This window comes from Lepisosteus oculatus, chromosome 14, assembly GCF_040954835.1.
Source record: "Lepisosteus oculatus isolate fLepOcu1 chromosome 14, fLepOcu1.hap2, whole genome shotgun sequence".
Taxonomy (NCBI): Eukaryota; Metazoa; Chordata; class Actinopteri; order Semionotiformes; family Lepisosteidae; genus Lepisosteus; species Lepisosteus oculatus.
In genome coordinates, this window is record NC_090709.1 from 15,033,987 (window position 1) to 15,050,854 (window position 16,868).

The 16,868-nt window shown below is 46.5% G+C and overlaps 1 protein-coding gene across 1 annotated transcript; it reads left to right on the forward strand.

Moving 5' to 3' along the window:
• Positions 1-2,000: 2,000 nt before the first annotated feature.
• LOC138242776 (zinc finger protein 135-like) lies at positions 2,001-15,089 on the forward strand. Its single transcript, XM_069198328.1, has 2 exons — positions 2,001-2,553; positions 11,897-15,089. The coding sequence occupies exons 1-2, from the start codon at positions 2,184-2,186 to the stop codon at positions 13,804-13,806; spliced, it is 2,280 nt and encodes a 759-aa protein (XP_069054429.1). The 5' UTR covers positions 2,001-2,183; the 3' UTR covers positions 13,807-15,089.
• The last annotated feature ends 1,779 nt before the right edge of the window (positions 15,090-16,868 follow it).

Below are 16,868 nucleotides of genomic sequence, written 5' to 3' on the forward strand. Positions count from 1 at the left end.
TGTTAAGGACGCTCTTCATCTTCAGGTCGATATCAGACAGCCCCAGCCCACCCATGGAGACTTCTCCAATAAGGGTGTCGTAGGCAACCCGTGGAGGGTCCCCCCTCCAAACAAAGCCCACCACCAGCTGTTGAATCTCTCTCTCAATCCTCTAGGGAAGAGGCATCACAGATAGAAGGTACCACAAGAGGGACAGGCACAGTATTTTGACCAATAAGACCCTTCCCTTCGAGGTCAGGGACTTGCATCTCCACCTGCAAAGTCTGACCCTCATCTTAACAAGCTTCTCCTTCCACAGCAGGAGCCCAGTGGCCTACTCTTCAATACCAATATATGCGTGCGAGGACCTTAAGGTGACCCGTCAACACCTTGAAGGGGTATCCAAGGAGCGGGGCAGTGTCTGCCCTTCCCACCGGCATGATCTCAGACTTCTCCAGGTTTACCCTGGTGCCCGAGGCAGTGCAGTAGGCCTGCACCACCTATGGTGTCGTTGGCATATTAATAGATCAGTGAGGTGGCAGCGCCCCCAGGCAAGGCAACCCTGTGCACCCCCTCCTTCCTGAGAATTGCCAGGCCCAAGGGCTCAGCCACTGAGGAGTAGAGCAGGGCAGACAGAGGGCAACCCTGGCACATTTACCTGGTCACGGGAAAGAAGATCGTGAGGGAACCATTCACCCTGACACACCTCATGATCCCCCTGTACATGAGCCTCATGCCCTCTCCCTTTCCCGTCATGTCCTCCACAGGAATCCTTTGCAGTGAGCACATTTCTTTTAGTGTCTTCTCCTGTCTTTTCCTTGCTGTATTACTGTCCCTTTCCCTCATGTGAAGATGGATCCACAGCCGAGACCCTGCTTGTTTCACCCTGATTGTGCAGCGTCATTCTGTGTGAGGAGAGCAACTCACACTGCTCTCCACTGCGGCACAATAGGTCAGCGTACTTATACAGCAGAGTCATGTTGAGATTGTGAGTTCCAGCATCATCTGGAGCACCATCGATTCTGATATACATAAATAAATTGGTACAAGATGATAATTTATAGCGAGTTCCTGAGTATTTGTCCCACAATAGACACTTTTTGGGGAAAAAAATTGAATTGATGTATCATGTGAACGCTTGCTCTTAAGATGGAAAGAGATTGCATTTGGTATTGCATTTAATTAGATGCTAATTATTGTATTTACTTTGCCCTCTTGTTAAGATCTGTTACATCAGGAAAATAAAGTATATGCTCAGCAGAGGGATTGTCATATTTTGTCTGTTAATCAAACATAATCAACAATTATGGACAACCATTTTCACAAGGTTGTGAATTATAATGCCTTCAAAGTCACATTTAAACTTTCTGTAAAATTAAAAAAACACAGAAATACAAGCAGGCACTGATTTGTGTCCAGAATACTCCAACGTAACAAATGCTTCAAGCACATTGAGCTCCTTGGACATGTAAACTGCTAGATGGTTAAAACTTCTTTCAATATACAGGAGATCCTGTGTCCGAAATCCTGAGGTGCCTTTCTTCCTGTCTTGTCATACAGAATGTATAATTAAGGACAATCACATATGGCTTGATTTTGTTAATGGAAGTATTTATTTCCTTTCTTGGAACAACGTATTTTTCGAGAAATTCATACAATTTGCGAAATATGAAATACTTGCTTATGGTGCAGGATTAATACTGCCAGCTAGGAAGAATATGTCAGCATTTTTTTTTCTTTAACCTAAAACCTGCAAAGGGAGACGTTTTCGTTGTGGAAGGGCAAAACAATAAATCTGTTCCGTTTCACAAAATTCACACTTACGAACGGTGCAAGTCGCAGGTGATTCACTCCTCTTGACTAGGTGGCGCTAGGAGGTGCAGTTAAGTTTATATCCGGCTGCAGAAACTCCTCTTTCTCAGCTCCACTTCTCGATTGTTTTGAAGCCGCGGCCGCGCTAACGAATGACGTCATCACACGGCGCTACCCAGCATACCCGTGGGTGCTTGAATGATTTTCTTTCTATAAAGAAGAAAGTTTTTTTTTATAACTTCAGTTACTGAAAACGTAGCATCTTGTCAACTGTGTTTATGCTTGAACAGAGCACAGCCCTGACAACAGAATCTGTGAAGAATAAAAATAAAGAAGCTGTTCTGTTTAAACATCGCAAGTCAGCCTTTGTTTCTGATCGACTCTGAAGAAGAATGGCGGAGTGCTTGTTAAATCTGCAAATCCAGCTTGACTCGTTCATGCACGTTTTGCTCAAATCGATCGTGTATGAAGTGTCAGAAGTTTTTGGAAACAGGATGTCTGACTCTGAGAACGAGTTTGAAGACAAACTCCGCAATATCTCCCAGGTCCTGGTGGGACGGGCCGTGTTTAAAATCACACAGTGTGTGGAGGACAGTGTCGGGAGTGAAATGGCGCAGCTGAAGAAGGAAAACGAGAGCTTGAAGTGGAGATTGCAGCTGTTGGAGAAGGATTTGGGAGTAAGAGGAGATCAGGGTACCCAGACGCTTCCCTGTGAAGTCACTGCAGAAATAAAAGAAGAAATGGACATGAAACTGTTGTCAGGTCAGTGTGGTGACGTGTATGAAGTCGGAGTATGTGTGTGTGTTTAAAACCAGTGTCTATAACTTCCTCACTGGTGAGGTCTGTGTCTGTATTAACTCCTCTGGAATATTAATCCACTGTGTCTGTATTAATCCCTCTCTCTCTTAGTGCATTGTTTATGTACTGTACTGTGAAGTAAGTGTGCCTGTATTAACCCCTCTCTCTGTGCATTGTTAATGTACTGGAGTGTCCAGTCAGTATTGCTGTATTTACCCCTCTCTGTCAGTGCAGTGTTAATATGCTGTTATTTCCAGTTTGTCCTTGTCTGTATAAAGTGTTAATGTACTGTAGTGTCTAGTCAGTGTGCCTGTATTAAGCCCTCTCTCTCTCAGTGCAGTGTTCATGTACTGTAGTGTCCAGTCAGTGTGTCTGTATTCACCCCTCTAAGTGCAGTGTTGATGTACTGTAGTGTCCAGTCAGTCAGCATGTCTGTTAACTCCTCTCTCAGTGCAGTGTTAATATGCTGTAATTTCCAGTTTGTCCGTGTCTGTATAAAGCCCTCTGTCTCAGTACAGTGTTAATGCACTGTAGTGTCCAGTCAGTCAGTGTGTCTGTATTAACCTCTCTCTTTCTCAGTGCAGTGTTAATGTACTGTAGTGTCCAGTCAGTGTGTCTGTATTCACCCCTCTCTCTCTCTGTGTTTGAATCATGTGGCCGTGTTTCTTCATTGGTTTTGTGTTTTTTTCTGTCTTTTTTTTGGGGAAAACTGGGTTTATTTTCATACCATGGCCAGTTCTGGAGGCTCTGATCCTCCAGACTTCTCATTTTAGAAGTTAACACAGCGCCATGGAGTGAAAATTTCCCCTGTGGAGTTCTGTCCTCTGGAGAGGTGTGTTCTTGCGGTCGGGGAGGTTGTGAGCTGTAGGAACATCAAGTCCGCTTCCCGCATGAGTGGAGGGATAGTTATTTTCCTGCAATCTATTGATCTGGCAAATGCCCTAGTGGTAAAGGGGGCCATCCTGGACGGCACCTTCACCCCGGTGCTGCCTCTCGTGGCCCCAGCTCGGAAGATCACCCTCTCCAATGTGCCTCCGTTCATGAGGAACGAGCTGCTGTAGAGGGAGCTGTCCCGTTACGGACTGGTGGTCTCTCCGATCAGGAAGGTCCCTCTGGGCTGCAGGGCACTTCAGCTGAAGCATGTCATCTCTTTCCGAAGACAAGTCTACGTGATCTTAAAAAAAACCCATGGAAGAGATCAATGTGGATCTTAAATTTCGGATTGACACCTGTGATTATGTTGTATTCGTGACTTCGGAATTGACGAAGTGCTTTAGGTGCGGGAGCGAGGGGCATGTGGTGAAGAATTGCCTGGAGGTGGAGGACGAGATGGGCAGGGAGCCTCAGCCCCAGGGTGCACAGGAGGCCAGGAGACAGCGTCAGGCAGCGGGGAGTGGAGCAGTGCAGGGAGGCAGCAGGGAGGCAGAGCCCACAGCCGGGGTGCAGGAGAGGAGGTTGCTGGAGGGGGCAGGTGAGCCGAGCTGGTGGTGTCCCATGCAGGAGAACAGATAGCAAAGAGTGGACCACCTCAGCCCTCAGATGGGAGCTCCCCACACCGGGGAGCAAGATACGAGCACTGGCGGAGCAGGGGAGCTGCAGAGCCCCGCTGCTCAGGAGAGTCAGGGAGAGAGAAAGCAGGCAGTGACACCGATGGAGGAAAACTCGTCACAAGTGCCAGCAAAAACTGTAGACACGGTGTGGGGAGGAAATTAAGTAACATCCGGAAAAATAGACGATGGTTTTAAGACGCCGTGGAGAAAGCGCACGAAAAAATCTGTGCAGAGTGTGGTGCAGAAAAAGCACAGCACAGAGAGCTCGGTGGAGGGCGGCTCTGTCGCCAGCCCGGGGGCCGCGAGTGTCTCCGACACTGCGAGAGTGAGGACGCGCTGGAGTGTCCTCGCCATCGCCGCCTGGAGCTTCTCGGAGTCCGTGAGCGACGATGACGAGGGTGGCTTCACAGACACCTCCTCTCTTGCCTCGGGCTCCTCGGCCCGGCAGAGCTGCAGAGTAGGCTACAGTTTCCAGAGCATTAGGGAGTTCTTAGAGAAGACTAAAGGTAAGAGGGGAACTGTGGTCGAGGACTTTTTTCCCCAATACTGAGCTCTTTGTCCTCTCCGCGACGCACCATCTGAAAAGGCACAGGTGCGAATGACTTCAGCGATCAAGAGAGATGGCGCCTGAAGAGCTTATTGGGTAAGATCAGGGCAGGACCGCGGAATGCACCTCAGCACGAATGAGTCCCGTCTCTTACATCACATCACTATCCTTCTGCGTGCTATGTGTCTGTTCGTGTTTTATGTTGTTTCTTTTTTTCTTTTCCGCAAGCATGGGCGGCATTAGAATAGGGAGTTTGAACACCAATGGGTGCTGGAGGGCTTTGAAGCGAGCTGAGGTGTTGGAGGTCATCAAAGAAAACAGCCTGCATGTGACGTTCCTGCAGGAGACCCGCACCGACACCAACATCATTGCCTGGCAGCGGGAGTGGCAGGGGGACATTGTGTACAATCATGGGTCCCCTGTGAGCACGGGGGTCACGATGCTGTTCTCTGTGGGGTTCAAGCCCCTCTCTATCGCTGTCCATGAGGTTGTGAAAGGTCGCCTGTTACTCATGCGAGTAGTTTACAGGAAGAAAACCTTTGTTTTTATTAACATTTATGCATTCACAGATGGTGGGGAGAGGGTCACCTTCTTCAGGGAGCTTGAAAATGCGCTGGTGACCTGCCAGCCTGAAGAGCTGGTCTTCCTGGGGGGTGATTTTAACTGCACAGAGAGCAGCACACTGGACAGGAATTACACAGGAATCATGGAGAGCCACATGGCCTGTCGGCCAGGAAGCTGCGCAGGATCCTTGTTAAATCTGACCTCACTGACATCTGGAGGAGATGTCATGGGGACACGAGGCAGTACACCTGGGCCCAGGTCAAGGGGAATACCCTCTCTCTGGCCAGGCTGGACCGCATCTACTGCCGTAAACATCATTACAGGATCGTCAAGCAGTACTCCCATCTGTCCAGTGGGCCTGTCGGACCACTGTCTCACCATCTGCACAGTCGTCGTCCCATCAGTGAGGTCCCGCAGTGCCTACTGGCACTTTAATACCCAACTGCTTGACGATGCTCACTTCTGTGACTGCCTCCTGTTCTTCTGGTAGCAGTGGAGGAGTCAGAAAGCCCACTTTGTCTCCCTGCGGCAGTGGTAGGATATTGGGAAGGTGCAGATTCGCCAGTTCTGCCAGCAGTACACTGGAATTGTCACGAGAGGTATCCGTGAGTCCATGAAGGCTCTGGAGAGAGACATTCTGGAGCTCCACCAGGCTCTGGAGTGTCGTGCAGACAGGAGACTAATTGATGACCTCCACATCCAAAAGGATTACTCATTGGCCATCTGGACACAAAAGTGCAGGGAGCTCTAATAAAATCTAGGGTTCAGAGTGCATCACAGGTAGACGCCCCAACTCGCTACTTCTTTGGCCTAGAGAAGAAACCGGGCCAGAGCAGGCAGAGCCTCTGCCTGCGCTCGGAGACAGGGCAGGAGCTGCACGAGGCCGGGCAGATCCAGGAGAGGACCATGTAGTTCTACAAGACGCTCTTCTCCAGCGAGGCAAGTGAGGACTCGGTCTGCACATGCAGGTTCTTTGAAGACCTTTCACAGGTCCCCGAAGAGGAGAGTGCATGGCTGGAGAGGCCTCTATCCCTGGAGGAGTTCTCCACTGCACTCAGTGTCTTGAGTAATGGTATGACCCCTGGCCTTGATGGCTTGCCGGCCGAATTCTACTGTGCCTTCTGGGCCGTGCTGGGACCTGACCTGCTGGATGTGTTCTCGGAAAGTCTGGAGCAGGGGGACCTGCCACTGAGCTGCAGGAGAGCTGTTGTCACCCTGCTGCCTAAGAATGGGGACCTGTGTGACATTAAGTTTCCAGTGCAGAGGGGAGTCAGGCAGGGCTGTGCACTCTCAGGAATGCTATACTCCCTTGCTATTGAACCTCTGCTACATCAGCTGCGCCGGGTCATCAAGAGGCTGTCCATCCCGGGCTGCTCCGATTCTACTGTCAAGATCTTGGCATACGCTGATGACATCATGGTCGTGGTCGGAGGAGAACAGGATGTCAGGGCGCTACAGACAACTTTGAATGATTTTCAGTGGCTATCATCAGCCAAAGTAAACTGGGCCAAGAGTAGCGCCCTACTCCTGGGAGAGTGGAGTGAGACGGGTCCCCCAGTCTTGCCAGAGAGGTTCAGCAGGACCAGAGGGGGATTCAACTACCTGGGGGTGTACCTGGGGGACAAGGCCAGTGTGAGGAAGAACTGGGAGGGGCTCCTCGAAAAAGTGAAAGGTCGCCTGGACCGCTGGCGCTGGCTGCTCCCCCAGATCTCCTACAGAGGCCGGGTTCTGATTGTCAACACCCTGGTGGCTTCAATGTTGTGGCATTGCCTGCTGTGCCTGGAGCCACGAGCTGGACTGATTGAGGAGCTGCAGGCCACGCTTCTCGACTTCTTCTGGGATGGACTGCACTGGCAGTGGAGGGGTGTCCTCTATTTGCCCAGAGAGGACGGAGGACAAGGACTCGTTGACATCCGGAGCCGGGTGGACGCCTTTCGTTTGCAGGCAGTACAGAAGCTGCTGTTCGGCCCGGCCTCGCTGTCCTGGAGGGAGCTGACCTTCACCCTGTTGCATCTAGCAGGACACCTCGGGATCGACTCTGTTCTCTTCCTGATGGACACCAGCAGGGTTGACCTGTCTGCACTGCAGCCTTTCCACCGTAGTCTCCTGAAAGCCTGGCGGCATCTGCACGTGTGGAGAGAAGAGGAGCAGCCCAGTCTATACTGGACACTCTGAGAGCCGCTAGTACACAATCCGTGAATGGACACAGAACTGGGCCGCTCCTTGGACTTTACTGGCAGACTGGTCCGCGCCAACGTCACACAACTCCACCACCTGCTTGACGTGGATCAGGACTGCTGGCGCAGCATGGAGTGGGCATGCGATGCTCTGGGACTACACTCGGGGCGGTGTGTGGACAGGTTTCTTAGTCAGCTTCGCTCTGCTCTGCTCTGCCTCTTGAGGAGATGCTGCTAGTCCAGGGTCTGTTTGAGGAACGCCACCTTCCAACCACACAGCCTCCTTTCCGTGGTCTGCTAGTGTCTCCTGCACTCAGTCCCTGGCCGACAGGATCTCTCCTTGAGTCCCTTGCTTCAGAGGAGAGGTCTCTAGCTGGTGTTGAGGGGAAGTGTCTGTATAGACTAGTTGTAACATCTAGACATCAGGCCCAGCTGTCTGCACTCCCTGACACTCCCTGGAGGGCTCGTCTGGGGGTGCCAGATGGTGTCCAGCCTGCCTGGGGTAACCTCTACAGATTTCCCCTCAACAAGAGCTGGACACCATCAGGTGGTGGAGTTGTGTGACGTTGGCTTCTCTCTTCTTGACTCAGCATCCCTAAACAAACTAGTTACGCGCATGAAACCCACCACATCTATTTTAGATCCCATTCCCACCACTTTATTCCAGTCCTGTTTCTCTTCTCTCTGTCCCATTGTCCTCAATATAATACATGAATCCTTGAGCACCGGCATTGTACCAACGGTCCTCAAAACTGCTGCTATTACCCCAGTGCCAAAGAAGCCTAACATGGCTCTCGACAATCTTAACAACTTTCGCCCCATCTCCAACTTACCCTTTCTCTCTAAAATTCTAGAACGTGCTGTCACACTTCAGTTACATAACCACCTCATGACAAACAACCTTTTCGAACCCCTCCAATCTGGCTTCCGTCAACTTCACAGCACAGAAACCGCCCTAGTCAAAGTCACCAACGATCTCCTAATAGCTTCTGATTCTGGTTCTCTTTCCATACTCATCCTTCTTGATCTCAGTGCTGCCTTTGACACTGTTGACCATAACATCTTGCTTTCTCGTCTCGAGACTGTGTTTGGAGTCTCTGACACTGCCCTCAAATGGTTTAAGTCTTACCTCACTGATCGCTGTCACTTTGTCTCTCTCAATGGGTACAGGTCTGAAATTGGTCTTGTCAAGTCTGGTGTCCCTCAGGGCTCAATACTGGGCCCCTTGCTCTTCAGCATTTACATGTTCCCACTTGGTCAGCTTTTAAGATCACATGGCCTCAGCTTTCATTTTTACACTGACGATACTCAAATATACATCCATACCAAACCCGACACTGATGTGGCTGTCTCTATTCTATCTAATTGCATCTCTGACATAAAAATTTGGATGACTCAAAACTTCCTTCATCTTAACTGTGACAAGACTGAAGTCATGCTTATTGGTACCCCCCATCAACTTCGTAAAGCCAGTCCTGTAACCCTGTCTGTAGATGGCTCTGTACTTGAGCTCCAATCAAAATTGAAAAACCTTGGGGTTATATTCGATTCTGGCTTAACATTCGACCCACATGTACAGCATACTGTCAAAACATCTTTTTTTCACCTTAGAAATATCGCAAGACTACGCCCTATGCTATCATTAACTGTGGCTGAAAAGCTGATCAACATATTTGTATTCTCTCGAATTGACTACTGCAATGCTCTGCTCCCTGGGGTATCTAAATCTACTCTGAACAAGCTGCAGTATGTCCAAAATTCAGCAGCCAGAATCCTGACCAGATCTAGTGCAAGTGTTCACATTACTCCTATCCTGGAGTCCTTGCACTGGCTTCCGGTCAAATTCCGCGTAGACTTTAAAATCCTCATGCTCACCTACAAGGCTTTACATGGCTTGGCACCTCAATACCTGTCTGAACTTTTATCGCCCTACTCCCCACCTCGCAACCTCCGCTCTTCAAATTCTGCCCTCCTTACTGTCCCCCAAGCCCGTCTACATTGTATGGGCGACAGGGCCTTCTCCTGCTATGCCCCCAAGCTCTGGAACTCCTTGCCCAACGATATTAGAGAGTCACCTTCTCTAAACTCCTTCAAATCCAGACTCAAAACCCTCCTTTTCAGAAAAGCCTTTACTTAACTGGTTCCATTCTTCACCCCTCTGCTCTTCTTAATACCATCTTCCACAGTCTCCTCTATTGTTATTGTTGTATTGTTGTAATTATAATTGTGTCCTGTCTTGTGAAATTTTCTTATTTATTGTTGTAGTCTTCTTATTTATTGTTATTGTCATCCTGTAAAGCGCTTTGAGAAGCCACCTTTAAAGGCGCTATATAAAATAAAGTTTATTATTATTATTATTATTATTATAAGAGGGGCCTGTCCCTTCTGCGCTCAGAGGGAGACGGTGTTCCACTACTACAGTGCCTGCCCCCACCTGTCGCCCATGTTTGCCGTGTTGATCTGGCTCTTCATCAACCTTGACCTGGCCTTCAGTGACATTATTTTCATGTTCGGGGTGGGTCATACGAGAAAAGGGAAAACTCAGACCCTCCTCGCCAACTTTCTACTGGGCCAGGCCAAACTCACCATCTATAAGACTCTGAAAAATAAGATCTCTGCTTCTGGGTCTGTAGACTTGGTGAGGATGTTTGAAGGGTTGGTGAAGAGCAGGATGTTGTTAGAATATATGTTTTATATTATCTCATAATGACCGTGGAACATCTGAAAAGCGTTGGTGTTTTGGAAACGTGCAGGATTGTGAATAAAAAATTAATATTCCAATTATGATTTTATTTTAATAATTCTTAAGGTGGGGTTCTAAGAATCAAGATTCATACTTTGTTTATTTTTTCTGTCAATAAAGATTGAATGATCTCTCTCGCTCAGTGTAGTGTTAATGTGCTGTAGTGTCCAGTCAGTGTGTATGTATTAACCCCCCCTCTCTCTCAGTGCAGTGTTACAAAGTACTGTCTTGTCCAGTCAGTGTGCCTGTATTAACCCCTCTCTCTCTCAGTGCTGTGTTAATGTACTGTATTGTCCAGTCAGTGTGTCTGTATTAACCCCTCTCTGTCAGTGCAGTGTTAATATATTGTAGTGTGCAGTCAGTGTGTGTGAATCAACCCCTCTCTCTCTCAGTGCAGTGTTAATATACTGGAGTGTCCAGTCAGTGAGTTTGTATGAACCCCTCTTTGTCTCAGTGTAGTGTTAATGTACTGTAGTGGCCAGTCAGTGTGTATGTATTACCCCGCCTCTTTTTGAGCAGTTTTAAAGTACTATAATATGCAGGCAGTGTGTCTGTATTAATCCTCTCTTTCTCAATGCAGTGTTAATATACTGTAGTGTCCAGTCAGCATGTCTGTATTAACCTGTCACTCAGTGCAGTGTTAATGTTCTATAGTGTCGTCGGTGTGTCTGTATTAACCCCTCTCCCTCAGTGCAGTGCTAATGTACTGTAGTGTCCTGTCTGTCAGTCTGTCTGTATTTACCCCCCTTCTCTGAGCAGTGTTTGTCCGTGGCTGTAAAAATGCCTCTGTCTCAGTGCTGTGTTAAAGTACTGTAGTGTCCAGTCAGTGTGTCTGTATGAACCCCTTTCTCTCTCAATGTAGTGTTAATGTACTGTAGTGTCCAGTCAGTCTGTCTGTATTCACCCCTCTCTCTCAGTGCAGTGTTAATATATTGTAGTGTGAAGTCAGTGTGTGTGAATCAACCCCTCTCTCTCTCAGTGCAGTGTTAATGTACTATAGTGTCCAGTCAGCATGTCTGTATTAACCCCTTTCAGTGCAGTGCTAATATGCTGCAGTGTCCAGTCAGTATGTATCTATTTACCCCTCTCAGTGCAGTGTTAATGTACTGTTATGCCCAGTCAGTGTGTTTTTATTTACCCATCTCTGTAAGTGCAGTGTTAATATGCTGTAATTTCCAGTTTGTCTAGTGCAAGTATTCATATTACTCCTATCCTTGCACTGCTTTCCTGTCAAGTTTCGTGTCGACTTAACAATCCTCCTGCTTACCTATAAGGCTCTCTGTGGCTTGGCACCTCAGTACCTGTCTGAGTTATCGCCCTACTCCCCACCTCACAACTTTCGCTCTTCTAATTGTGTTCAACTATTTGTCCCCCAGTCCTTCTACACTCTATGGGTGACATGGCCTTCTCCTGTTTTGCCCCAAGCTCTGGAACTTTCTCCCCAAGGATATCAGAGTCACTTTCTCTAAGCTTCTTCAAATCCAGACTCAAAACCTTCTTCTACAGAAGAGCCTTTATTTATCTGTTCTTTACCCCTCTGCTCCTACTTGACTTAGTACCACCATCTACTGACTCGTCTAACTGTGTATTCTCATCGTGCTTATATTGTGTATTTTATGTTGTTGGCCTTCTGTAAAGTGCTTTGAGAAGCCACCTTTAAAGGTGCTATATAAAATAAAGTTTATTATTATTATAAAGGTCTTGTTTTCTTGTCCTGTATTTACAGGCACAGAGACCAGTGCTCTCTCGGACGCTGGGGAAATGGCTCCTCTTGAACAGCAGCACAGTGAGGAGGAGTGGGGCTCCAGTTTGATGCAGGAGAGAGAGCTCACTGTTGCAGAAGGGAAAGAGACACTCAGTGAGCAGCACACAGAGAGCAGGCAGAGTGTCGAGGATTCTGTGCCCATGATGAAGACAGAGCCCGAGCGTGAGACGCCTGGGCTCTTAGTATATGATGATTTTATAGAGAAGATTAATAATCTGGACTCAAACAATATTACACAAGGTTGTAATGAGCTGGGCTGTGTCTCTGTACGAGAGCACAGTGAAGAACTGGATGTTTTAAATCTTACAGAGCAGGGCATGGAGTCCAAGTTGATTGACGCTGCAGAGCAGCAAACTGATGTACCTGGTGAAGAGAACAGTACTGAGTCACAGCACACAGAGAGGAGTCAGTACAGGGAGGAGCAACAGCAGCTCCTACAGGGCTTGATAATTAGGCCTTGTTCTGTTCAACTGGAGAGACTGTCATTGCAGAGTCTCAAACAATCATATGATACCTTAGTATCTGATGGCTTTACACACAGGTTTAATAATCTGGTTACTGAGAAAATTGTTAAAAGTTTTAATGAACTGGAGAGTATGTCTGTTCTTGGGCAAAGAGGGGAACAACGGAATGAATTAGACAGTTTTAGTCTCAGAGAGCTGGAGAACGAGCCCCGGATGATTCACTCTGCTGAGCAGCACACTGAAGGACATGGTGGAGGAAACAAACCTCAGCACCCAGAGCAAGACCATTCCATGGAGCATTGGCAGAATAAGAGACCCCAGCACAATCAGAGGATGAGGAAGAATCACTCAAGGCCTTGCTCAGATGGAGTGGACAAACTGCCATTACGGCACAGGGAGAAGCAGCGTTTCTGTCAGTCTAGCATTTCAAAGCCCTACCAGCACCTTCACACAAGAGAGAGACCTTTCAGATGTAGTCATTGTGGGAAGAATTTTAGTCACTTGCACCTATTAAAACAACATCAGCACATTCACATAGGAGAGAGACCGTTCAGCTGCAGTCAGTGTGGGAAGACTTTTAGTCAGTCAAGTAACTTAATAACCCACCAGCGCATTCACACAGGAGAGAGACCGTTCAGCTGCAGTCAGTGTGGGAAGCATTTTAGTCAGTCAAGTAGCTTAATAGCCCACCGGCGCATTCACACAGGAGAGAGAGCATTCAATTGCAGTCAGTGTGGAAAGAGTTTTAGTCTGAAAAGCCACTTACAATCACACCAGCACATTCACACAGGAGAGAGACCGTTCAGCTGCAGTCAGTGTGGGAAGAGTTTTAGTCGGTCAAGTAGCTTAATAACCCACCAGCGCATTCACACAGGAGAGAGACCATTCAGCTGCAGTCAGTGTGGGAAGAGTTTTAGTCAGTCAAGTAGCTTAATAGCCCACCAGCGCATTCACACAGGAGAGAGACCGTTCATCTGCAGTCAGTGTGGGAAGAGTTTTATTCAATCGCATGACTTAAAAAAGCACCAGCGCATTCACACAGGAGAGAGACCATTCAGCTGCAGTCAGTGTGGGAAGAGTTTTATTCAATCACATGACTTAAAAAAGCACCAGCGCATTCACACAGGAGAGAGACCGTTCAGCTGCAGTCAGTGTGGGAAGAGTTTTAGTCGGTCAAGTAGCTTAATAACCCACCAGCGCATTCACACAGGAGAGAGACCATTCAGATGCAGTCAGTGTGGGAAGAGTTTTAGTCAGTCACGTAGCTTAAAAGCCCACCAGCGCATTCACACAGGAGAGAGACCGTTCATCTGCAGTCAGTGTGGGAAGAGTTTTATTCAATCGCATGACTTAAAAAAGCACCAGCGCATTCACACAGGAGACAGACCATTCAGCTACAGTCAGTAAGGGAAGAGTTCCAGTCAGGTGACTTAAAAACACTAATTTAGTCACCAGGTTTTTTATTTAATCATAGTCTAAGTCAAGTCAACTAAAATGTTTTTTAGTTCAAGTGGGTAGATGTGTCAGCATGTGACATCCACAGCCTAAACATTTATTTTCTTCTCTTTTCAGCATGGAACAAACCTTTACTTGTTCCCAAGATGTCTATTAGTCATAGTCACTTTGTAGTCACCCAATTTTGAGTTCAACTGGTCAGTTAAATTTTGACTATACTCTTATTTACATTTGACTAAAACAGAAATAGTTCTTGTCACGGAGTTTAATTTATGTGGATAAGAGAGCATATATATCAAATACAATAAATATTTATGCAATAAAGGGTAAATAATAAAGATTAAGATACTGTATGAATCTCTTTTAATAAAAAAAAATCTATTTTGGCACCGTTATTTATACTTATATTTTTTTTAATGCAACTATTTTTTGGAACAAGACAGGACAAGCTATATATACAGTGCCTGCAGAAAGTACTCACACCCCATTGTTTATTTCTCATTCTGCTGTGTTGCAAAGTCAAATTAAATCATATTTAAATGTTTTTTTCCACTCCTGTAGAAGCAATTCTCTATAATGTTAAAATTAAATTAAGTATTTATAATTCTGAAGACATCTATTAAAAATAAAAATGGAAAATTACTTAATTGATAAGTATTCACTCCCTTTGTTTTAACAACATAATTTGGGTCAATTATCTTGAGAGATCACACTAAATACATTAACAAGGTACACCTGTGTTCATTTCAAATTCACCGGTGTTCAATTGCTTGATTGCACAATAGATATCACTGACTGTGAGGTCTCACAACTGAAACAGCAGATCAGATCAGTCCTGCTGTCATTAAGACCAAGGAGCTACCTTTGGAACTTTGAGATGAAGTTGTTAGGAGGAAAAAAAATGGAGAAGGTTATAAAAAGATTGGCAAAGTTTTGAACCTTCCTAGGAGCACCGTTAAATCCCATTGTAACTAAATAGAAAAAACATGGCACAACCCAGACACTACTAAGATCAGGCCCTCCTACCAAATTGAGCAACCAGACAAGAATGGTGATTGTCAGAAAAGTGACCAAAAGTGGCCAGCTCCAACACTGACAGAGCTCTTTGGCGGAAATGGGAGAAACTGCAGACACAAACAATCTCTTGTAATACAATACTTTTGTAAATGAGAAATGTAAATCTTTCATTTTGAAAAACAAATTTTCTTGAATAAAAAATATTTTTGATTCATAAATGTGTTGAATTTAGTGTTCTTAAAACGAGGAAAAAATATTTCAATGTGTTAAAATGTGGAGGTGTAATGGGAACAAAATGCGACAACATTCCAGTGGGTGAATACTTTCTGAAGGCACTGTATATACACTCACCTGCTGTGACAAGACCCTGCTGAGACTACCCTGACTCAGGGAATTCACACACACAAAAACACAAGACAAAAGCCATTTTAAGGTCCAGCAGGATTTAACACAACAGAGTGTAAAACAAGCTACACCACTTCATAACCCTGCTTCACAACAACTAACACTCATCTTCTAACTCTGCTGGTATTCTCAAGCTAACCCTGTCAGCCTGTTGAAGGTGTAACTGACAAGTATCACATGATGCACCAGTTTGCAGCCTCAATGTATCAGCTACTACCAGAAATATTTGTTTATGGATAATATCATAATGCATTTATTTTACATTGTTAGAGAGTGAGACTGCAGGGAGGAATAAAGATTCCCTGATACTATTACTGTTACACCTGTAGCGGCAAGTCTTATTAAAATATAGGAATTAAGTTTTGCGATCCCTTGGCAGTGAGGCCCCATCTCTCTCTTCATCTCTGTGGTGCAGCCACAGAGAAGCTATTCATGCAGGCTGATTTAAGGTTTCTTTGGTAAGGGACAGCTCCCAAATGGGGATGCACATGCCTGGCTATCATGATCAATGGTCATCCATTGGTGCCTATCTGTCTAGGGAGTGCCAGATGGACATCTGGACTGCATTCTTAGTGTCAGGGATGGGTTACTCATATCTCATCTTGATCAACCAATCAGGAACTGGTAGGGCCGAGTAACCATGTGGGTCTCTGATGCCCATGAAACTTTCAGCCAATGAACGACCTGAAGTTCCTCCAAGTAAAAACAGGCAACACAGAGGGCCTGAAGAAGAATTCCAAAAAGAACAATTCCAGGGGTGCGAATGATTCCAGGGCAGGACGGCCCGCAGGCCAGAACAGTTGGGAAGCGCAGGACATTCTCGCAGCGCGCTTCCTGACTATCCTGAGACTCAGCCCAGACCACCATGTAACGGCCAGTGTGTCCGTGTGCCAGAACTTTCCTTGTTCTAAGAGTCGAGAGTGGAGGTTGCCAGCGCGTAACCAGAGGTTGCCACCTGAGGTTAGCACCAGCAGCAGGCCTCGTGAACAGGTCGGAACTGTGGACAGCTGAATCAGTATTCAGAACCCGCAGTCAGTTTTCTCCTATGCACAAACTTTGCTAGTTAAAGCCAACACTAACTAGCCGGTCTTCAGAGAGTAGCGCAGCAGGAATCTCTGTAGCCTCACCGAGCACCGCTTGGCACCTAGCCAGAGCGCGGATTGAACAGCAACAAGCCTGCAACTGTTTCTTTGTCCGGGGGAGATCTGAATCCCCAGAGATTGGATGAGTATTCAACTTCACTGCATTACTGCTCTAGAATTCAATTGTTATCCCAACCAGTTGATAACAATTTAATTCCTAAGAGTTATGTACCTGTTTTGAGTATCTAATGTAGAAGTTGTAACCATGAATGAATGAATGATATACTGAACGCATGTCCTCTTGATATGTGTAACTCTTTGTAACCGAATGAATATATACCTTTTGTATTCTGCTAACCCTCACAATAAGATCTGTTAGATTTACATGCACCTTCTATGTATTAATCCATGTATTTTAGTGTATTAGCACCTGTGTGTGTGCGTTGTTTGAGTTATACCGCATGGTTGGATTCTAAGGCCATTAAAAGAATCATTTTGTGATTTACTGCC